The sequence below is a fragment of the Emydura macquarii genome, unplaced genomic scaffold (genome assembly GCF_026122565.2).
Source record: "Emydura macquarii macquarii isolate MOO-44397 ecotype Brisbane River unplaced genomic scaffold, CSIRO-AGI_Emac_v2 contig_2768, whole genome shotgun sequence".
NCBI lineage: Eukaryota > Metazoa > Chordata > Testudines > Chelidae > Emydura > Emydura macquarii.
Genome location: NW_027132905.1, coordinates 39,678,354 through 39,703,079, shown reverse-complemented (window position 1 = coordinate 39,703,079; position 24,726 = coordinate 39,678,354). Strand labels below are relative to the sequence as shown.

The window sequence follows — 24,726 nt, the reverse complement described above, 5'->3', positions numbered from 1 at the left end:
ATTGCTTGATGTAGAAGCGATGCAGTGATAATGCAGTTCATCTTGCCTGGGGAGATGGTATTAAAACAAATGGTTTTTAGATTAGCTGTCATTATAGCAAAACATCTGCCTCCCAGTGTCACACACTGCCTTCACTTTCCCCCATGCAAACCCACTGATGTCAGAGAATGACTGCAGTGGGTTTGCGTGCGCGTGAGGCAGGGCAAAACTTGGCCCACTAATATGAATCTGAAAAGCACAGTGGACCAGAGTGAAAGTCAGGGAGGCTGCTTCACTGGGAATGTGTCCGTTTCCAAAATGTGTCTGATGAAAAGCTTATGCTGGATGATATTTATTTCCAGTTCTGTCAGTACATGGCAGTGCAGAAGTGAGTGTGAGTGAAAAATAATGGAGAGGAGAGGAGTTGATATGAAAATACTTCCCCTCCCCCCATTTTTTTAAATCAAAGAAATGTGGAGTTTGGCTCTGGTTAAGTTTTGGGCAAAGGTTCTAATTGAATACTGAATCCAAACCAGCTCACCATCTTTTCAAACCGCCTTCTTTGCCTCTTGGGCTGCAATACATAAGGTCACGAACCTTCATCTGTTAAACTGTATTTGGGTTGTCACTGTTTCAGTGACTGCTTTCCCTTTTATATTCTGGTGAGAAGCACTAAATAAATACTTTATAAAGCCAGGGCGACAGAGACATCTCAAGTCATTGTTCATTACCTGGTGACAATGCAGGGCCAGGTGTTCTCTGCTCTTCAGCTAGTTTCCTTCCCCATGCAGAGTGCTGATGAAGTGCAATTGCTACCAGCTTACCACTGAGGCTGCGTAGCAGCATAAAGGCTGCAGAGACAATAAAAAGAGAGGAATATAAGGCAGACTTCTGTCTGCAGCCTACAGTTAAATAGAGACACTTTGCCTCTAGACACAGCCTTTTGGGTAAACAGAGCTTTAAGGTGGATTCAGAGTTAACTGGTGTTCAGCTCGACGAGGTGCATCGGTTACATGGACCAAACTCTCTTCTTAGTTCCACCAGTGTAAATCCAGATTACTGTACTTGACATCTCTGCAATTGTCCTATCCGGTGTGAGATGGGAATATGGCCCAATCTGTTTTGAATGGGAGACCTATCAGAGAGTTCAGGGGGAGGGGCATTACAGCTACCAAAAGATATCTTCCGTGTGCAACTCCTGCTCCCAGCCACACACAGGGGATGAATTGGCACAGGTGTCTCTTTCTATCAACAGATAGAAAGCAGACAAGGTCATTACCTCTGAGAATCACAGATCCTTCAGAACTGACCTGCCACACATTTTCCATCCAGGTGTTTGAGGAGAAGCAGAAATTATTTCCTATTAGAAAATACTATAGGTGTAAAATGACTCATTGGGTAGTTGCAGGCCAGGTGTGGGAGATCTGGATTCTTGGTGAGCCTTGAAGAGAGAAGAGGATATTTGATGCTCAGTGCTACAGCAGGGCCATTCCTGGTGCACAAGGATTGCTGGCTGGGAGAGGGGACTGGAAGGAAAGAAGGACAAACATTCCCTCTTGTTCCTCAGAGAGAAGAGGAGAGAATGCTAAGGCTCTGTCTTGGACCGCACATGGAGACCCAGAGACAACCTCCAAACAGAGGACTTGAGGTGTAAACTGCACAAACCTCCTCTGTCTCCCTCCAAATATAAATGCAGAGCGGCGTGACCGGAGCATACAGGTCTGGCCTCTTGCAATTCCTTTCTCCGAGCCTGGCGGGGCTAGGCTGTGCGATCCTTACCGATGGGGGCGGAGGGAGAGCTCCTTCTGAAGCCAATAGAAATCTTCCATGGCTTCCAAGGGGGTTAGAAAGGGCTCCACAGACTCATCATCACCATGCATAAGGGTTGCTCCAGTGAAGGCCAAGGGAGACTGGCTTCTCCACACAGACTTTCTCCCAACAGGTTGGGCTGAAGAAGAGATTTTTGAACAGATATATGCTAGTAAATCCAATTCTAGGGGCAAATACCTAACAGCAGAATGGAGAAGGTGTATGGCTTGTGTGGGGGCACCAGAGCCATGGCCTGGGAAGTCGCTGGAATGAACAGGGTCACAGCTGATTTGGCTTGCTCTCAAAAGTTCCAGGAATTGGGGAATTAAAGTGGGCCATCATGCGTGTGAAAATCCATGAAGTATGTATAATGTGATGACGTTGCTAATCAAACCCCCTCGCTGAGACTAATATAAAAGTTCTATTTGATATTCTAATAAATTATTTGGGGGAGGGGGGGGGGAAGAGACCGTAACAGAGGAATAAAGAACAAATCAGAAGCTTGGGCAGAGGCAGAGATAAGTGCTTTGATCTCAACAGTTTAATGGTATAGAAAGAGCGGAGAGGAGATAAAAGAAACAAATATAAATGCTGATGAGATTGGTTGAGACCTGCTGAGAGAAGCAGTCATTAGTCTGGACCATGACTAATAGAATAAGAGGTTCTTATGTGACTTCATGGTGCTTGAAGAAATGGGAGCTGTAGGGACCTGAAGAAAAATTCACCCTGGAAGTCACTTCATAGCAGCCAGGGGAGTTACTGCAGGGTTGAATTTAGCTCCTTCGTTTAAAGGAACACTCCAGGGTAATAGGAAAGTTCTAATCATGGCATCTAATTATGAAGAAGAGTAAATTGTGAACAACAAATGAAACTAGTCTTTTAGAAAGAGGCAGCATGGAGTAGTGGGTGGTGCCTTGCACGCGGGAAAGCTGGGTTCTGTTCCCGGCTGTGCCACCAACCTGTCATGCGACATTGAGCAAGTCACTTGGCTCTCTGTGCCGGTTTTCTCTCCCACCCTTTGTCTCACTTGACTAGATAGGGCTTGAGCCTGCTCCCATTCATGTTAATGGCAAAACTTCTGTGGTGCACGACTAGACCTCTAGACAGTAAGCTTTTTGGGTTAAAGGCTGTCTCTTAATACATGTTCGTACAGCACCGAGCACAAAGGGGCCCTCATCTCAACTGGGGCCTCTCTACATGCTACCAAGCTACTAATAATTAAAGGAAGGAAGCTGCCATCTTGGGTTATTACTGCAATTCCCCCCCCATAAATATTCAGTGAATATGCTTTGAATATTCACCCCTTTTATGCTGCATGTATTACCCCTTTTGAGCCACGCACATAGCCCAAGTTTGGGGCCCTGCAGGTTGCTTCCACTAATGGGGAAATCGATGCTAGAGCCAGACATTTTCTTTGCTGCAATCTCGTTTATTTATAAAGGTTCTTTATGATGTCCACTTTCCCTTAGCCAGCAGGAATCAAGCTGCATGAGACAGTCCCTTGGCTTGTTGTCGTCAGGCTGCCTTTCCAGCCAGCACTCTGTGCTCCAAAACCTTTCTCTCTTAGCTTTTTCTCAGGCTACATTACCAGTACTTCTATATGCACTGGCCAGCCCATTGCCTACCCACATAGTTCACATTCCTGAGTAGTCTTGGATGGACCTTTGTTTTTGTCAGACCTTTTGTTTGTGTCTGAGGGGTAGGTTGCTTAATTGTTTCAGCCACCTGATTACAATGGCATCTTTACATTTATTCTGAACGTAAGGCGATGGTTATGCCTTTAACACAACCTGTAACGTATGGAATGAATTTAATGGCAGTGTTTTAAGCACATGCAGGAAACTTTTTGAATTTGTACACGTGAAACCTGATCTATTAGGGTTACCCATCCAGCCAGAGGACAGAAACACACCCTGTGGTTTATCAGAATTCTCTGACACAGCTTTAATTTCACATGTCAAATCCACGCAGCAAATTGCTTGTGAAAAGTTCAATGGCCAAAAATAATTTGAAGACATGATTTGATGAATAACTTGGTTGGAATGGAAGCCACTTTGGAGGAAAATGGGAGTTGTCTACAGGCAAATCATGAGGAAGAAAGAGAGACAAAATCTGTGGATTAATTTATGTGCTGAAAATTATTTACCCAGCATTACTCCTGAGACCCAAGTAGGAGTGAGAAGCAAAACACCATATGTTTGCCCGGCAGAAAAGGGATGTTCAAAGCTTTTTTACAGTAAATTATATATTGATATAGATACATTTTACTGGTTAATTTAAAGGTAGTTTAATCAAATAATGTTATTTGGCATCTCTAAAAAGTCCCTGTCATTATAATGACCAAAGGACACCAGTAGCTATTAGTGGTTTGTGGGTAATGAGTGGGTGAGTCTTAGCCTTATTTCTAGGGGGCCATGTGCCTGCATCCCTGTTACAACTGCAACTCGTTATCCCCCTTCTGGGCACTCATCAGGATTGCCAACCCAAAACATTCCTAAATCATTAGTTTGGCTTCAAAAAATCATCAGAATGGATTAAAAATCATGAGGATTTTTAAAAAAATAATACTTTAAAAAACAAATTTGAAACTTTATGACGGCGAAGTGACAATAAAATGTTGATATCCTACATCATACGTCACTTAGTCAGGATCAGGTTAATATTCGAAGAACTTGGTTGAAGCTTCTCACTTTCTATTTGCCTTCTGGCTTTTAAGCTTTTAGGTTGTGCTGAGGCCCCATTTTTATGCTTCTCAGCAGCCATGGGGGCTAGAAATTTACTTTAAAAAATGCAAGCTGAGATTCTCATGTAGTCACATGGCTCCAGGAGCTGGAGCTTTAAGGGAAAACACCAATTATTGTGGGGCTCATAATAAAATCATGAGAGTTGGCAACACACTGCTCTCAGCAGAGAGACCTAGGGCTACCTGGTTGTACTGCACTTCCAAGAGGCGTGGAGCCTGAGTCTCACTTACACAGATTTTACCCTGGAATGACTCCTGATGTACACCAGGCATAACTGAGGGGAGAATCTGACCCATTCTGGGCTCTCCAGAATGAAGTTAATACAGGCTAGGGAAACTTGGATACTTGTATATCTCTTCTGGACATGTCTAGATGCCTTCATTCTTTAGGGATGCTTATGTGGCGCCTTCACCAGCATTAAATTGTCTTTACAAGCAGCAAATTGCAAGCAACAGGGAATATATACAGTGTGAGCAGACATCAGCCCTGCAAATGCCATGAAAGGAGCAAATTTGCTAAAGATAAGCGATCAGCTGTCTGACATCAGTTGTTCAGGACAGAAACTGCAACAAGACAGAGGGACTTGCTAACAGAAAGCTGATGTCATGAGACTGTGATGTGACTCATTATTTCAGTGAATCCAAACGACAAAAAACCAGCCTCCCTTCATCACCGCAAAATAATCTCCACAATGATATGCTGTAAAACTCTTAATGGTGGTTTTGTTGCAGAAGAAAAATCAGTATTCTCCACATGCCAGGCTATTTCTTTCAGCTTGCAAGTGACCCACCATTAGTCTACAAAATATAATTTCATGCTTGGGAAGAAGCTGTTTTATGGCTTTTTGATGCCAATCAGGAGGAATAATTACTTATCAATGTCTCCTTCAGTAAATTCATATGGAACTTGCTTGACCTTGAAAAAGAAGAGAAATCCCACACTGACCCTACCTGTGTTCTTAAGGTAGAAAAAATAGTTATGTAAAAAAATCTAAAGTTACAGTCACGTTCACTGGCTTGATTCCATGGGAGTCAGTTGCAGTTTTATTCTGAAATATTGTCTTTCAGCAAGCAATATAATATATCACAAAAGGGGGGCATTTGTTCCAATCCCCTTTCAATCTCAATCAAAGTAGGAACGCCACTGTCCTGTTTTCCAGCATCACTTTGAACTTCGTTTACAACAGCAAATTTTATTCCCCTCCATAATTATATTGTCTCATTTCACAGACTTATTGGTATTGGAGGTGGAAAAGGCCACTTGGAGTCACTGGTTATACCAGTGCAAAGTGAATGTAAAGGACTGCCATTCCGGGGCCTACTTTGCCATTGTGCTGCATCTTACTCTAGATGCAAAGTGGATGCAGACCAGAAAGGTCTTTGTCTATTGCATTCCCCAGCCAATGCAGTATTCTCTTCACTCTGGTTTCTATTTGGCCCAGTGAAATTCTATCAGCCCTGTTGTGTCTTGTCTTTTAGACTGTAGGGAAAACCACTGTATAAATGTTAAATAAAGATAGCGTGAGAATATGGGTGTGTATATTGACCTCGCTCTCTCTGATGTTCCTGTGAACCAATGAGTAAGGTATGTTTTTAAATCACTTATTTTAAATCTTTAGCCTATGAGCAATTGTCTACTATAAAGCATTTGTGGTCTGCTCTGTAAAGATGCTGAGCACCCACAAGCCCATATGTTTTAATGGAAGATGTGGCGCTCACCTCATCTCAAGATTGGGTTGTTGGCAAGACTGAATACAAATGACGCTGCATAAACATAAAATGCATAGCGAATGTCTTATTTGATGGGACAGTCGTAATACTTCCATTTGACCTCCTCTTTTGACATGTACAGCATAGGATCTCTTGAGACACCTAATGAATCCTAAAGCTAAAGAAAAGAATAACAGTCAATATTGTTAATACAGCAATTATTCACAAACATTGCACAGTCAATTAGAATTTCCCTTCAATCTTATAGAAGACTATGTGCTTATTCAGAATTAATGTTCAGATTATCCAGAGAAAATGCCTGCTCTATAAGAAAATCTTAAATTTTAATAAATGTGCCCAAAATAATTTGAAAGGACACTGGATATTGCAGTTTGCACTTCTTGATCTTTCCTTTCTTGACCATTTCTTGATCAGTTTTGCTCTAATGTTAGTAACCTCCTGCACTGAATCTCCTGATTTTGCTGTACACAGTACAGAGTTCATATTGTGCCATGCAATTCACAGTGTGTATAGAAAAGACACTGAGAACATTAATTAGATGGTGCTGTATGTGGTGAACTTCCAATCTGCTCCTTTGTTCTTCTCACATAAACAAAAACCATGGTCAATGGATCACTGGGCAAAACCAAACAAATTAATGAACGCTGCACCCTGATGCCTCTCCTTTAATTCTTGTTTTTAGTTTCTTGAGTTCACTATTGTTTTTGTCAATCATGAGACCATAATCCACAGTTTTCCAGGCCTCTTCATAACGGGGAATTTCAAAATAACATTGTGCTATTTGGTGAAATGTTTGGCCCAAAATTTCCCTACCAGGGCCGTTAGAGATGCTACACAAGGCCAGCGACTGTTCCAGTTGCAATGCCTCGATGTACTGTTTAACCGCGGCTTCCGCTTCCAAAAGGGATAAGAGTATGTGTCCCTTTGAGCAGTGATCCTCAACTTGAGTTCTTACGCTGTGAGACCCATGTTTCTGGATCACCTTGTCCATGTCCTTTAAAGCCTTGTCATATTCCTTCAGGTGCATTAGGCATGCAGCACGCTGGCGAAGGTATCGTGGATTATTGTTGCTTGTTAAAACAGCCAGTGAGTAATAATCTAGAGCCTTCTCATAGTGATGGTACTGAATCAATGCATTTCCTTCTTGGGCTGCTACCTATGGACAGAGAAAGCGCTGGTAATTATTCCTTTAAAAACGAGCCAAACAAGTAATATTTCAGTTTGGAAGGGCTCAGTGAAGCCCAACTATACCCATCCATTTCGTCTTTGTACCCTGTGTTGTTTTCCCTTTCTAATATGTTTATGGTTGAAGTTCTGTCTACTGTCTTTGCTAGAGTCTGTTCTGCACATGAAGTAGGCTTTACATGAAGGCTTTTCTCCTGAGTAGTTTCAATGCTGAGTCATTTCTCAGTCCCATCGATCCCATTCCTAACTTTATGCCCAATGACTGTAGTGAGTTTACTCATGTGCTTAAGTTAGGCACCTTGCTGAACCAGGGCTTTAGAGTCTGCTAGCTTCCTCATTAGCTTTTCACACCTACCCTCTTCACTGTCCTCCGAGCCACAGCTCCTCCTTGAGACACCGGCTATTGCTGAGCTTTATGCACATGCTTAACTATATCCCTCTTCAATTAAGCACTCAAGCACAGGCTAAAAGTTAAGTGTGCACACACGTGCCTTGCTGAATTGGGACCTGAATCTTCTTTTTAGGAAAAAGCACTGAGGACAAGACAGGTATCAAAGGCAAAGGCAGCTGCACATGGACTGGGAGAGGAGATGGGTATGATTGTATTCAAATATTAACGTGGAAGTGCCAATCCTGTTCAAATGTAAACCTGAAAGGAATTTTGGCCTTGATAGCCATTCCCGGATGGAACAGGGCCAGCTGCCTGCTCAGCACCACCTTGTGGCCAGACATCACTCTGCAGGACCTGGCCTCTGTTCCCCTCGTCAGTTAAACATTCCTCTCCCTGGGTTCAGTTTGTTTATTTATTTACACACTGGCCTTCCAGGCCCCAACCCTCATTCAGTGTCTCTGTCCCTTCAGATGGGGAGTCCCCAGCTCTTCTTCCCAGAACTGAGTCCTATTCAATAGTCACTCCCAGACTTTACCGGGCTAGAGTTCAGCTTTGACTTCCCAACTCCTCTGGCGTCGGTATCTTCCCTGCAGGAGCCTTTCTCACACTATGCAATTTCCTGAACTGTCCCGCCACCCCTGCATCTTCCTGCTGCCCTGCATGGGGGAATCGCTTAATCCTCCATCCGGCCCCATCAAGATGCAGCACAGGTGGGCTGGAGTTGTTCCTGCATTGATGTGGGTTGGCTGGCTGCTGGCCTCCAGTTCTTAAGGGGATGTCACCCTGTTATGCACTAAAACAATCCTCTATAGAGCATGTATTACTAAAGAGGTTAAATGCTGCATTATTTTCATCCAGGATATCAAAGAGCTTTGCTTTTCTGTGCCTTGCTTTACCCATCTGTAAAACAGGAACAATAATACTGACTTGTATCCCATGAGCATAGAGATTCATTAAGATTTCTAAAGGTGCTTAATATCTTTCCTACAAGACTAGACCACACACAGCATTAGAAATTCCCTTATGGAAAAGTCCTATAGAGTATGATAGAAAAAGATCAAATTAGGTCTATAGAAACTTGTAAAACATAGAATTGAACAGCGAGTGGTAATTTATCTCTGGGTTTTTTGACTGCTTTTACAGAATCTACAGGAGCGGATTTTTGTGTGTGTTAAAGTCCACAGGGTGCTGGGGAAAAAAACTACAGAAAAGTCCTAATTTTCTAATATACAGTGGACTTTCTCATAAAGGCTAGATTAGACCTCAGAGGTCTTGTCGATCTTTAACTTCAAAGATTCGATGGAAAGACTGATCATTAATACATAATAATGGGCTCAGACGTGCAGTTCTTGATTATGAGAGAAAGTTATTAAAAAAGAATCCGGGTATGTCAATACTGCAGCCCTTCCCCTCTGAGCCAGCAAGTCTCAGGGCCCAGCTCAACCGACTCGGGCTTATGTGGCTTGTGCTATGGGGCTAAAAATGACAGTGTAGACATTCCCACTTGGGCTGGAGCCTGGTCTCTGGAACTCAGCGAAGGGGATGGTCTCGGAGCCCATACTCCAGCCCTAGTGGGAACAGCTACACTGCTTTTTTTTCAGCCATAGCATGAGTGCTGTGAGCTTGAGTCAGCTGGCCCAGGCTCTGAGACTTGCTGTCACTGTTTGGGGTCTTTTTGCAGTGTATACACCCCCTCAGTCTCTTTCACTAGGGGCACCAGGCATGATTTTCGAGGATTCTAACAGGTTATGTCCATGCAATCTTTCCAGGAAAGTATCTTAATTATCATTCTCAGATGAGCTGTTGGTGGTTACTGGGAGCTATTTGTCACCTTCAGCTGACCACGATAATATCCTAGTTGATATTTTCTTCCTTCCCCATGGATAAGACACTTCTCTGGAGTCTCTGCCTATAGCAGCAGCACAAAGGATCTGTAAACATCTTGTGAGGGCTGGCCTGGGGAAGTTCTGAAAATGTTAGCCTGGGATTCAGTGAATTTCAGAGACTGTATTCCAAACATCTCCTGATAACTCTGTCTTTCTTTGGGAAAGAACATGAGCTTAGTTACTTCAGTGTTTTGGTAAAATTTCCAATGACATTTGATCACTAAGAGGCCCATTAGTGGAAGAGTGTCTGGAAAGTCTTGTATCTCCAAGTCTATTATTTGTTCAAATCCAATCTGGCCTGGTAGTGACCACAAGCTGTGGTCCAAGTGACCTAAGATACATCGAGAGACACTTTTCCAAATGATCCACACACTCTCAACAGGCGGAGGTCCATCTGGAGGGCCAAATTCTAGTTTCTTTCACACACTGAAGATAATGGGGCTGCACAGATGTAATTGAGGATAAAATTTGATCTGCAGAATCTTTGTCACGAGCGATGATGCATGAGCCAGAAAGACCCTTGATTGTTAGATCCTAGGTTGCATTTTAGGCCTGGTAGTGAAAAACCCCCTCAACACACAAACTTTGCTTTCTCTCTGAAGGCAATGACCATTGTGTCACCCGCAGCTACAAGTTACCACACAGCTCCTTCTAAACAAGCACATTTATTCTTAAGGTAAAAGCATTAGTGAAAAAATGTATAAAACACAATAAAAAACCTACACGCACGCTAAAAATCTTGAGAGGTCACCCCCCAGCTCCAACCTAGGGTTCTGGTAAGTTTTAGTCCTTCAAAATCCACAACAGGGTTCCCCACTGGTTACAAATTCATTGATCTTAAATCCAAAACCAGAACTAGGCTGGACAGATCTAGCTGTTTCTTTCTACAGCTCAGGCTTTCAACTTTGACTTTCTATAATAGGGAATCAGCAGCCAATGATCTTTTCCTTAGAGCATAACTTCAAAAATCTGGGTTTTTGCATAACTGGAGTTGGGAAATTTGCATTCACCTTTCCCCAGGGATTCCCCAGGAAATCCACTCAACACATATTGTCCCAAAAGTCCACATTTGTCAGACACATTTTCAGTATAGTCTTTTGAACTTAATACACTAAGGTCTTGTAAGGAAATTACAGGATATTGCCGTATCTGTCAAAGTCCCAGTTCTGCTGGCTCATTGTTTTTCAGACAGCTATCTCCAGTGCAATACCTGATGCAAAACCTGACAAATAATTCTGAAGCAACCATATTCAGAACACAAAGGGGGAATCTCTATGTAAATATCCGGGTCTTAGTAGCAAAGTTGGATCTAGACTGAAAAGAGTTTCAGGTGGCAGGGGAAATTGGCCATCTGATGGCTTTGCTAACCATTAATCTTGAATGCAAGTTAGCTATTAGCCCTTCTCAAAAGGAAACAAAACACAAAACAAAACAAAACAAAAAACCCAACAAGCCACATTATTTTTCAGGTTCAGAAAGATCAATAAGGAAAGTTCCATTAGAACTATGTGCCCCTAATGCAGTTCTCATTATTGCTCTTTATTACTAATAACTGAAGCCTTGCTTTTACATGCTGTAGCGGAGGGAACACTTCAGTTATAAACAACACCAATACCAACTTAGATTTCAGGCAAGATTTCAGCCAAGAGTGTTTAAGCCCTGGATGGCTGGTTTCATTAGTGGTGATCGTGAATTACAGCAAATGTTTTAGACTATGTCAAAAGGCTGGCAGTTGGGGAAAGCAAGCAGCCTTTGTCAGGTGCTACTGGTGAGCAAAGCTTCCAAACAGAGGAAGATTAAAAAAGTTATGTCACAGCACTTCTGGAGATGATAACATTATTTCTTTACTAGCCCTTTTGTTTTCAGCCTGGGACAAGCTAGGCTGGCTTTGTACATTCTGAACACTTGTGGCTGCCGTGTGTGAGTCTGCTGCCTGACAAGTGTCTCTGAAATTTCTATCAATGTCTCCATCTCCAGAATCTTTCTGTGGGAGATGGGAGTGGCTCAGCTTTTCACAGGATAGGGCTCCCGTCGTAGGCCCGATGCAGGAAAGTCTTGCGCCTCTATTTAACTTTATGCACCTGCTTAAATCCCATTGGTTTCAAGGACCTTAAAGTTAAGCATGTGCTTAAGTACTTTTCTGAATTGAGGTGTGATAGGAAAAGGATTAACAAATGCTGACCTTCCTTATTCTCTTCCAGTAGCTTGGCATTTTTTTTTTTTAATTACTTGGTGTGAATTGTAATGTTAGTGAAAGGCACTAGACGAACAGCTGTGGAGGATAGAGTCCTCTGCTCATCCAACGTACAGATACAGCATAAGCAAGCTTGCCTCCCACCAGACATTGTCTTAGAAAGACTCACTTCTAGGGTAGATTGTTGGGTTTTTGGGTGCACCTGAAGTGAAATTCACGGCTAGGGAAACGGCCAGGGCAAGGCCTATTAAGAAGTCTTAGGTAGGACTTCAGTGGTAGATGAGCCTTGGACCGGCCTTCTGAATTTCACCCCCAGTGCCTGGCTTTTTTTGAGAACGCTTCCAGTCGTCATGGTAGGTTTTATGTCACATTGACATGGCTCAACCAGGAACTGGGTTGAAACCCCATCAGCTCATTTCACGTATGGCCACTCTAGAGGCATGATTTCCAATCATCGCCAGCCTGAGCTGGAATAGAACTGGTTATTACTTAATGAACCCTCTTAAAAGTTGCGTCAACATCAGTGGTTGAATTGGAGAGCCTAATAAATGCTGCCTTTCCACTGACATGAAACAACTCTGCTCCTACCGGTCTAGGCAGAATTCATGGCCAGTCATTCTGACATTAAGAATGTCTGTCCGCAAACACACCAGACCTCCGTTTGCCTATATAATTTAAAGGTCACCAAATGTAATTTATACTTAGGGCTGTTTTGAAAGCAACTATCCAATATAAAGGGATTTTCTGAGCTGCCAGATTTTAACAAGATGTCTAGATAGAACCAGGAACCAAAGAAACTGCGTCTTTGTCAGGAGCATCCTAACACGAAATAATTTTTCCTGGGCTTGCTAGATCACATAGCCCTAAAAAACACAGGGCATGTCTTTGAAATATGTTTGTACATTTAAAAGACAATGCTTCACCCTTCTGAGGATAAATATTTTCTCAATGACAGAGAACCACCTGTGCACATTTTTGTTGCTGTCTTGAATACCTTTTCCAGTTCCCTACCATCTTTATTGCCTAACTTTGCATTGAACTTTGTTGAGCAGGAATCAAGATAAGTTAAGCTCACTACAGCAGAGGTAGCTCTGATTGTTAAGTGAATTTCTGCTTTGACTCCTTCAGACAGAAAGTAGGTATCCCTAACACAGCTGGATGTAAACAAGCCGGTTGGCGGGAAATTATGGATTACTCTCCTCAACCAAACTCACAGGAGGCGTCAATGAGAATTAAATTACACAGCTGTTTCCACCACTGGAATAAACATGGTGATCGTGATCTTGCAAGCTGACTAGTCTCTAGCTTATTATTAAGGAATGGCACAGGGCCCATTTGAATGTACAGTACAGATAAAACACACTAATTAGCAGCCCAGTTTGTACAGCTGCTTCTAAACAAAGACACTTATAAAGCAACTTCAGAAAGGGTGTGCGGAAAGCTACTATGGAAAGTAGGCTTAACTTTGCACTAACACCCTTCTTCTCTCTCACCACCAATGTGACCTCAGCTGTTTAAATCCGGAGTAGTCAATTCTTTTTTGTCAAGGGCCAAATTTCTTGGTCAAGGTATAGTCAAGGTCCAGACACCAGAGAAAATGATAATAATAAATAATAATGATAATGATAAGTAAATTAAAAGATTTTGGGGTCCATTCAAAAGTGTCTGGCAGGCTGGATTTGGCCCAGGGTCCACCCATTGACTACCCTTGGTTTAAATGTTTGCATCAGGAAAAATTAGGGAGAGAGCAGATTGCAAACTCAATATGCAGATGAGCTTCTGTCCTCTTGCAGGTTGTTATTAAGACCTTTAGTTGAGATTTTCAAAGTAGTTTGGGACGTTTAGTTACATCTTCCATGAATTTCAACAGGTCATCCTTGTCTAAATCCCCTAGGTTGCTTTGAAAATCAAAATCTCTGTTTTTTCCAAATGACTGGCACTGCTCTCAAAGTCCGTTCTGAGTTTTCCTCCACCCAATAGTGCATGGAATGGGCCAGCATTCTGCTTCACGCAGGGGGCCAGATTCAGATGGTGGTGGAATCACACCAGCTCACAATGGAGCTCCATCAGGCTCTGAAAGTATTTCTACAGGGATGCAGTTACAGATGGCTCGGGGGAGAGTCACCAGCCCAGCCTTAAGGAGGTGCATTTGTTTGGGGGCAGCTGGCAATCAGTGGTAAATTTTTAACCTCTGATATCAGAAATTGCAGGGTCGGAGCTGTGTAAATGCAAAGCAAACTCCCTTCCCCCAACCTTCTGGAATCAAATAAATCTTTCAGACTCATAGACTAAATGACCTTACTGCTATTTGCAGACTCCTTAGCACAGGGATTCCTTGACTGTAAATCTCTTTTTTAGTGGGAGGGTTTGATTATTTGTAATTACTTTGCTTATTAAGTTTTTTAAAATCCACAACTCTGGGCTTCTTTCAACGTGTCACGAGATCCCTTTTCTCCACCCTTTCCTAGGCAGCTAGTTTTTAATTTGTTTTTAACTTTTTGGACTGGACTCATGGATAACGACAACACATTTCTACAGCACTCTGTCCCCAAACACGTTTGAATCGATAGGTGCAGCAATACTTTTGTTTCTGGAGTAGTTAGAGCAAGGGGCTGAGGGTCAGGACTCCTGAGTTCTCTTTCCAGCTCTGCTACTGACTCCCTGTGTGACCTTGTGTGACTCACTGAATAGTTCTGCATCTCAATTTCCCAGTTTCTAAAGTGGAGATAACAATAGAACTGACCCCACCAGGGGTTTAATGAGGATTAACAGATTATTATTGTAAAGCACTTTGAGGTCTTCTTTCACTTATTTTAGCACAAGGAGTGTCCAATCCTTTCTGTGCTTTTACTAAGAACTCACTTTCAAACACAGCTTCTTAAATTACCTTAATTTACAACAACAGTTTTCAGGTAAAACACCTGGAAAACAGCCCAGTGGGGATTTCAATCACTGAACCATCCAGAGGGTGTTTAGTTCACAAGCTTTATTCTAGGATAATCCCTAATAAAAATAGCTGCAGCAAGTAAACCTTCGGCAGATAAGTGACGGAGGTCCAAAAGGTCTAAAGACCTTGAGATTACCAACAAAATATTAGAGTCTTGTTTTATTTGTAATACTCCTATCAACTTACTTCTTTGAAATCAGCCCAGCTGCCCCATCTCTCGAAGGGTGGGGAGAAATGTTTCATGTTAAATCAGCCACTGGCAATGGTTTTGGCCTGGATCGATTGCCAAAGCTGCCCACAAAAGACAGAAAAAAAACTTGCTCTCCGTCTTTTGAAGATTTCGTTATCTGTAGCACCACTGAGTTCCTCCAAAGTCAGGCTGGTTTAAGCTGTGCAAAAAGTACATTTTTCTTATCAACAACTCAAAAGAATGCCTGTACTTTCAAAGCAGCAAGGAAGGCTAGAGCTGTGAGACTCCCATACAGACAGAATGACTTGGCCACTCAGGAATTCAGCTGTAAACCTTATCTTCACTTAGAGGCACCTTCTCTTGGGTCTCCACAGAAACACTCGATTGCACCTTTATCTTCTTGATATAGTCGATGGTTGCAAATTACTTCTAATATCTCCTAGCTCTTCCCCTAGCAGAATGAGCTTTGTATATTATTCAGAGGAGAGAGGCTTTTTTCACTGTAATGGATTGTACCTAGAGACTGGTAAATTAATACTTGTTTACTTATGTCCTCCTGCTGCCTCACTAAAATACATACAAAGCACTCCTCTCAAGATGCATTTAGTATATCAGCATGTTGCTTGTTTTCTAACCCAGGAGAAAGCATAACAATACCGCTTCCCACCAGAGCGCACACAAACCCCAATCCACAAATTGAATAAAAGGCAGCAAACTGATTCTGATTAGGAACTAGTGTTCTCTGCACACAGAGCTTCTGGGTAATCAGAATTGCAGATGCTTGAGTAAATATTAGTGCTGCTCATCATCAGACTGACCTTCTCCTGGTTTATCACTTTCCAGAATAAGTGATGGTCCCCAATAGCTGCCCGGATGCATGTAATACCTTGGGCGATGGTCTTGTTACATTTTTATCCATTGGTCTGTCTGTTTCACCCTCCCACCCACTTAGCCCTCATCACCACAGTATCTAAACTAGACAGGGTTAGGCTTGGTCAACACTTGGACTTGAGACTCCCCAGGAATTCCCATGAATGGTGCAGGAGTTGATGCTGGTGGCTCAGTACAGACTGAATCAGGGTCACTGTTTAAACTCAAGCTATAAAAACAGTCATTGGGTTCAAACTGAGGCTCAATCCCCCCTCCAGAATCAAGACGATGGAGGAAGAAGGCAACTACTCATGCCTCTGCTACTTAACCCTCTCTCACTCCTCTGTGAGCTTGGAGTTCTGCAAATCACAAGGAAGGCCCAGTGCTAATTAACCCCCCACAAAAAGTCCATATGTTACCCTCTCTGCTAATTTTGCCTCTTTCCCGCTGAATCCCACGCCATCAGCAGGCTGCAGAAGGCTTCCGAAGCCGATCTGTTTATTATGGATTTAGAGGAGGCATCAAAGAAAGGTGTACCTGGGAGAGGTCCTGTCGTTGCTTAGTGTCTAAAACGTTCAAGAGGAAGCTCAGCTCCCCATGGCCTTTCTCAGCTAAAATGCTCAAGGAGCGAGCAGCTGGCAGCAGATTTCTCCTCTTGAGTTGCAGCACGGCAAATCGAGCGTTGGCAGATGTGTCCGTGATAGGCTGGCCAAATGACTCCTTAAGATGCCTGAGGGCCTCTTCATGGTTCCCTGTTGGTTAACACCAATAAAGTGACTAACTAACATCCACCAAGTCCAGAAAGATACACCAAGGAAACCCACACCGCTTCTCTCTGTGTTCCAGCCAAATCACTCGATTTGTTCTGAGAAAGTCCTGAGGGTCTTGAATTTGACCTTCTGCTTGCAATAATCAACTTTGAGACTATGGCAACATACACGTAAGCATCTGGAGTCCTGCTGTAAGGTAATTGGTTACTATGGAACAACTAACTGAGCATCTGTAACCACATCTGACTGTCTTTGGTCTTCTAAACATTCCCTTTGTATTTTCAGCGGTATCAAAAGCGTGTCTTTCTCAACGAAAACAACGAGAGTCCTGGAGCACTTTAAAGACTAACAAATTTAATTTCTGCAGACATAAGCTTTTGTGGGCTGCAACCCACTTCATCAGATGTCAGATGTCTGACGAAGTGGGTTGCAGCCCACGAAAGCTTATGCCTGCAGAAATTCAATTTGTTAGTCTTTAAAGTGCTCCAGGACTCTTGTTGTTTTTGCTGTATACAGACTAACAGGGCTACCCCTCGGAATCTTTCTCAACGGTTTCACTATGACTCCCCACGATGATGACAGCTCTAACCTGTTAGGTTTTGGATGGTAAAATCCTCTGGAAGAGACCACGTGTCACCTTTGTTCAGTGCTGCGCACCATGCTGGCACTAGTCAAAGGCGCCATAATCCCTGCCTTTGATGCAAAACTCAATTCAGCATTAACGACGGAGCTGCCACTGGCTCCTCCATAAGAATAAATACCAGTGAGCCTGGTCAGTAGTTGGCTTGGGGGGTCTCCAAAGAAGACCCTATAGGAAGTGTAGCAAGTGATGGCTTCTGAATCAGCACTGGTGATGCCCTTTGCATGGTGATAATAGGTCCTGTTCCCATTTCGAAGCTCTCATGCCCGCTTAGTGTGACTGAAGGTCTCATAGATTTTTCCCCAGGGGCAGGGTGTTAGCCCCAACATTCAGACCAATTCTAGTTTGAGTGGCACCTTCGGCCTCCTTAAATTCACCTGCAGTTCCAGAGAGATGAAATATCATGACATTTCTCCCCTGAACTGTTTTATAGTGTTGCTATGTAACACTTGCTGCCTTCTATTCCAGGACTCTCTACATTCCCACAGTAGGCAAAGTGATTCCTGCATTCAGAGTCTGTAAAGTACTTTGGGACACACAGTGCTGCAGAGTATCATGGTATCAATAACTTAACCCTTACAATTAAAATGACCCGCTGTAAATAAGGAAGAGAACTTACCATCTGCAATTAAGATGTCTGTATATAAGATGTGACATCTTGCTTCCTTGCTGCTAATTTTAATTAAAGAGCCACCAATCACAATGAGATCCTTGAGCATCTCTTCCTTTGGAAGGTCCTTATTGGCAACAAGTTCAGTTAACACAGTTCTGCAGTGGTCAAGTAGCCACTGAGTTATCAACACCTGGGCATCATGCTTTAAGGATAGGATCTCTGGGATTGTCACTTCTGCATCTTCTTTGAGGGCTGAGGTCAAATCCTGCACTGCCTCCTACATAGAAAACAAGAGATAATAATAATAATAATTAATTAATAATGTGTTAATAATTTGCCCCTCTGTAGAGACTTTATTCCCAACTCTGCCACTGGCACACTGGGGGATCTTGGGGAAGCTGCTTAGCCTCCTTGTGCCTTGATTTCTCCATCTGCAATACCAGGATCATACTATTATTAACCTCACGGTGGGGTTCTCAGATTCGATGAATTACTGCTTGTAAAGTGCTTTGAGATCTTTAGATGAGAGGTACAAGAAAAGGGACAAGATGCTATTGCTGAGAAAGGAATAAGCTACGTAACCAGAGCCCTAATTTTGCAACAAAGAGATGGTAGGAATAAAAGTTCTTACTCGTGACCTGCTGAGCTGCTTCCTCAAGGGAGCCCTCAGCAGTGTGGATTTCAGGTATGTCTACACTACAGTGGGGCGCGAGTCTCCCATCACAGGTAGATTGAGCCCCGCTCACCTGAGTCAGTCCAACAGTAGCGGGGCTCAAGCTTGCACGCTAAAAATAGCAGTGTGGACGTTCCAGCTCAGGGTCTCAAGCCGAGGGAGTGAAGGGGGACTCTGGCCCTTTGTGTCTGGCATTCTGCTGTGCTTCATGATGCCTGATAGGGGGTGTGCATGGGCGAGAACAAGATACAATAGTTCAACACAGCATTCGAGAGGGAGTGCTGGGCTGGAATAACAGACAAAATAGCATGTGGGAAGGCAATAAAAGGCATTGACTCTATCAAGAACTCAGTTCCTCAGTCACATCATGTCTAGTGAAGGATTCTGAGGCAAGGTTGGAGTACTGGTATAAAGGAGGCTTGTGGTATATGCTTTTATATAGTTAGGTCTCACGGTTAAAGAAAGGAAGATCGTGCAGAGACACCACAAAGCAGGCAGATTTATCCAAGGATTTTGAACATTTTGAGTGTCTTCCTGTGCTTTATCTCAGGATCAGAGGGAGGTTTTTCAGGTTACTTTCTGACCTGTGAGTTGGTGTATCTCAGCATGCCCTGGTTTTCCTTATTAATGGTTTAGAGTTTCATGGCCAGCAAGGAAGCTATGGTCCACACAGATCCTATTAATGGGAATTATTACTGTTTATTTCCCACCCCCCCATTTTAAAAAAATATGTATTTGCATTATAGTAGCTCTTAGAGGCCCCAGCTGAGATTGGGCCCCCATTTTGTAAAAATTCACAGTGAAAAACAGTCCCTACTTCCAAAAGTTGGCAGTGTAAATAGACAAGAGAGACAGAATGTATAAGGGATGGGGAACTGATGTGACTTGCCTAAAGTCATACAGCAGCTCAGTGACAGAACCAGGAATAGAACTTGGGTCTCTTGAGTAGAGCTGTGAGAATAAGGGATATTTTGAGTCCCACAGTTCCAAAAAATTGTGGGGTTCCAAAAAATTGTTTTAGGTTGACCCAGAAAGAAAAGGATTGGCTAACTGAAAACTTTTAAAAAATGTTTTGGATTGAAGGGAACATTTAGTTTACCCAAAATGAAACATTTTGTTTGGAGTCTGAATGTTTTTTACATTTTTGCATTCTTTGAAAATAAATTTGAAAGGAATTTTGAAACAAAGGCCATTTTGACCCCAAAAGCCAAAACGTTTTATGTTTAGAAAATGTCAAAACGAAATGTTTTGACTTTTAGGTTTCTGGTTTTTTTTTACACGACTGATTTGGTGAAAGCGACACAAATTAGTGAAACAGTTTGGCATCACCAAATCTGCATTTTTTGCTGAAAAACTGTTTCAGATGAAAAACTTTCTCCCAGTTCTACTTTTGACCCCAGGTCGGTGGCTGGACTCAGTGGAACCTGCTGACTCTATTAGTGACTGTCATAGAGAGCAGACAGTCATTTTACAACTAGGATAGTGACTAGAATCTGTTTGCACAGGAGCTACAGTGCAGACTGGAGAGATGACTTTGACGGATGCTACATTGGCAGCAATATGAGTTTCCCGCCAGCTCTGTGTTGTGATTCCTTATTTTATTAGACTTGCTCCTTCTCAGAAATGTAATAAGTGCCTTTAATTTTCCAGTTAATGGGTCAGTCCAGCAGTAGTAAAGCCCACCAGCTTTAAAGATCTTCTCCACTCCACTTGCATTTTGGGTAGACAAAGAGGAGGAAAATACAGCATAACCATGTGAGTCAGACGAAAAGGTGTCCGATGACCCTAGATTCAATGGCACTCATTAGAATTCCAGACCTGATAGCTTCTGTCTGTCTCCCAAATCTCAGTATGATTCCAACCAGACATCCCCCTGCTAGGAGAGAGATAGAAGACAAGTGGAATCAGTAGCAAGATGCTTATTCCCCTGGTAGGCTGGAATGGATTGTTACTTCACCACGCAGTCTGTTAGAAAAACACTGTTTGAGAAGTTTAATTAGACTGAACAAGACTAGTACAGTTCACTTTTATGCACCTTTAAAAAATTTTTTTCCCAAAGACAAAATGGTATTTAATTAAAGCTTTTTAAATTAGTTTGTAAACCAAAGAAACAAATGACTTCCATTTCAATCGACCATTAAATATGCAATCTGCCTGGCAAAATTAAAGCCTGTTGCTTATTGTGATGTGCCTGCTATCTCGAAACGCAGGCGAGCAAGCAATCACAGGACTATCATTAGGCCATCACTGGGCTCCTCTTACGTGGAATATTTTGCATTTAAAGGCCAATTAATAAGAATAGTTTCTATATCAAGTCTGTTTAACATTCATAAAGAGTTTTTGGAGGTTTTTTTAAAATCACCTTCATAACTCTCTCCTTTGGTAGGATGTGGGAGGGAGTATTTCTCCTCATCATCTCTACATTGTCCTTAACATGTTAATGGAATCTGGGTATAAACACAACTATCTGTGTTAGTCTCAGAGCAGATCATATCTGGAGTGTTGTGTAACTGTACCGCTCCAGCCACTGGTCTGTGGGAGTGTTGCCTGGTGATTCATGCAAGGAACTTGGGGGCCAGGACACTTGGGTTCTATTTTTGGCCATCATGCCCTATCTAACATTGGTATCAAGTCATTTATTCTCTCCGTGCCTCAGTTTACCCCTTTTGCTATAGCAGTAATAGCTGCCTACACCTCACAGGGTTGTTCTGAGGCTCACTAGAGGGTTTGTCGACACTGCAGTTAAAAAACCCGCGGCTCTGAGTCTCACAGCTCAGGGCAGCTGACTTGGGTTTGTGGGGCTTGGGCTGCCGGGCTATCCAATTGCAGTGTAGATGCTCGGCGTGGAATCTGGGCTCTGAGACCTTCCTCCATTGCAGGGTCTCAGCACGTGGGCTCCAGCCCGAGCCCGAAGATCTACACTGCAATTTTATAGCCTTGCAGCCGAAGCCCCACGAGCCCAAGTCAGCTGATCCAGTCTTTTATCTGATTGTGGACGTACCCTTAGTGTTCGCTAAGGGCTGTAGGAATGCAAAGTATTGCTACCTCTTCTTCTGATACTAGTGTTGCCTCTCTACTGAGTGGGAGCAGATATCGAAGGCCTTGCAGTTCAGCTTGCCAGAGAAGGAGAAAGCAGTGAAGTGGAGTCTGGGTATCTTCTATATGTAACTTGTTTTATTTACACACACCCATGCTGGAACTGAAGTGGTCAAATAGAATGCAGAGCAAACCCTTCTTTTAGGAATCTCAGCCCATCATCAATGGCCAGTTCCCAAAGAACAACTCCGCCTCAAGAACTGACTGTGATCAGAGTCTAAGGCAGATAGCAAATGCACATCCTACTCACCCAGCTCCTTCTCCTTTATATAGAACTTTGAATGATAGAAAACTAAACAGCAACACAGCATGTCTTCCCAAGACTGAACATTTGCTCGCATGCTAAGAAAAAGAACTTGGAAGACCATGTGTAAGCGACATCTTGTGATGCCGGCCATGACGGTATTATTCCTGCCATGAGTGGAGCTAGCACGCTCTCCAGCTTTAACTAGAGTCCAAATCTTCATGGCAATTGCACTTATGAGCACTGCTACACAAAACATGCCAGTCCTTATCTGTGTTGTAGGAAGGCTGGGAATGGACAGTTCCATTTGGCAAGGTTAGCCACTTGCCATACATTTTCTAGCACATTTTTATGAATAATGTCTGTGCAGTGGGTTTATATCTGGCATGTACACATAAGGGCTTATACCTAGGGCATGAGAGAATCTTAGACAGTAGGGGTGAAATTCATTCCTGCATAGGGGGCCAGCACAAGCCTTATACATCAGTTCAATTAATTAATTAAGTGGTGCAGAGGTCTTGCGTGGGGAGTCTGCACAGGGATGACTTTTACCCTTTGAAATTTTCCACTGTGCCTAGCATTTTGCAAGCAGATGCTAAATCTGCTTGCACTGGTCTCTGCAGGTAAATAATGTTAGGCAAGCTGGTCTCTACTGCTGCAGGGTTCCCTCTTATGAAACAGCTTGCAGGATCCAAGCCTTAAAATGCGGGCTCCTCAAGCGTGAGGCTTTTCTCCGTTTTTGCTTATATAGCACTGAACATACACTTAAAGCTTTAATAATCATAATATTTCTTGCCTAAATTTGATATGAAATCCACTTGTTCCCCTTGCTTTCCTAACGTATGCAGAAGCATTTTGCAAACTGGGTTTTAAATCAGTTAAGACTTTGCAGTGAAAATTCACATTTGCTGTTTCATGCTTTGAACATTTGGGAAACGACAAGCTTTTACCAAGCTTTTGAGATGACCACCCAATGGGCTATGAATCTGCATGGGAAACATCTTGCTGAAATTGAAAGCAGACTTTCTGAAGACCTTGAAGGGGAAAAGCAGACAGCACATGGAGAATTGGAACAGACAGAGCTAAAAGCAGTACTGCTAACTAGACAGCAAGTCCAGGGATTTGTTTCTGAAACTTTCTTATCTTAATGGTATCTTTTATTTTCGTTCTTTTTCCTCGGCCTCAAGCCCTTAACAAAATAAGTACAGGCTGCATCAGGTCCCAGCTTTTATCCAGCAAAGGATCAGATTAGGCAGCTGGTTGCTATTATTTCCCCCAGGCTTTCCTTTTCATGGACAAGCACGTTCACTGTAACAAGCAAACAGCAGTTCAGACTGCTGGATGCCTACCTCTGTATAGCCACAATTTGTAGAGAAAGGGAGCGTGATCTAGTGGTTAGAGCATGAGACTGAAAGTCTGGAGTTCTGGCATAGAGTCTCTTCCCCACTCTGCTGCTGATTTACTTAGTGACCCTGCCCAAATCACTTAACTTCTCTGTGACTTGGTTTCCCCATCTGTAAAATGGGGATGATAAACACAGCTCTACCTCATGAAGGGGGTTGTGAGGATTGATTAATTAACCTCTGTGGAACACCCTTAGCTCCTGGGATTAAGTGCTCTGTAAATGCAAAGCATCGTTACTATTTGATATGGGTATTAGAGTTGGTCATGATAGAATTTCTAAATACTTAGGCTAGGACATGACCTAGCTCTATCACAGCTATGTAGGAGAGGAAGGGGGAGTAAAACACCTCCCTTCCTTGGCTTCCCTACATGACACTCCCCATATCATGGATGGACCATAGAGATGAGGGGCTAAAGGTTGGGGTTGCCTTGAACTGTCTCTGAGCAGGTAAATGGGGAGGGGCTGGTGGTAGGTTGAGCTGTAGTTCCTTTCCTTCCACGTGCCAGGCAATGGAGCTGGCAGGGCATGGGGAGGAAGTAATCTGCACCAGTAAAGTGGTGGTGCAAATTATTTCCCCCTGGGAGAAAAGGAACAGCAGGCAAGGATCTGAGACTGAGTCACATTTACTCCAGGGTGTTGCGGATGTGCACTGCCTCTTGCCCAAACCATTTAGCAAATGCACAGACTAACCCTTAGCTACAGACAAGTAGGGTTAAAGGCACACAGGTGCAATAAAAATGCCAATGCCATTACTTTAAAATTTCTCACCACTAATACTTTAGATTACTAACCTTAAAAGAGTGGTCACATTCTAACTGACATAATTGCTTAACACCCAATTCTACAGCACTTATTGATGCACATAGTTCCATTAACTTTTGAGTCTAGAAAGGATACTTCTGAGTATAAATCACAAGAAATGAGCTTCATAAAGAGTAAGTAAATATTCATTTGAAGGCTGTAGGTCTGTTTAGTTCCTATTTGAATTTCACGTGTGTTGCACAATGACATGAAGGCTACTCATTTTCACATTTATTGATATGGTTCTAGTCAGTTTCACTTTCTAGTTCTGGCACTCTAAGGAGGGTTGTGCAATTTTTGGGTTGCAAGCTTAAACAGGAATGTCACATTTATTACAAATATTTTCCCTGACTTAGAAAAATAGAAAAGAAAAAGCAAACATTCCTGTTGGTACTTTTTGTTAAAAAAAAAACCCAAACAACCTTTACATTTTATTGAAATTTTTGAGTAAGACTGAAAAAGATATAATCACAGGCCATCAACAGTGACAACATTTAAAAATATTCTTTTGGAAGAAGGGTCAGTTGTTATTAATGAAGCATCTTTCTTCCAATGGAAA

The 24,726-nt window shown here is 42.7% G+C and overlaps 1 protein-coding gene across 1 annotated transcript in view; it reads right to left on the bottom strand.

The window, feature by feature from the left end:
• Positions 1-5,552: 5,552 nt before the first annotated feature.
• Positions 5,553-24,726, bottom strand: part of TTC34 (tetratricopeptide repeat domain 34) — a 42,470-nt gene continuing 23,296 nt past the window's right edge. Inside the window, exons 7-9 of the mRNA XM_067566653.1 lie at positions 17,955-18,225; positions 16,463-16,677; positions 5,553-7,418 (exon numbers count right to left, since the gene is read on the bottom strand). Of these exons, the coding sequence (XP_067422754.1) occupies positions 6,897-7,418; positions 16,463-16,677; positions 17,955-18,225 (1,008 nt within the window). The 3' untranslated portion in view covers positions 5,553-6,896. The remainder of the gene's footprint in view (positions 7,419-16,462; positions 16,678-17,954; positions 18,226-24,726) is intronic.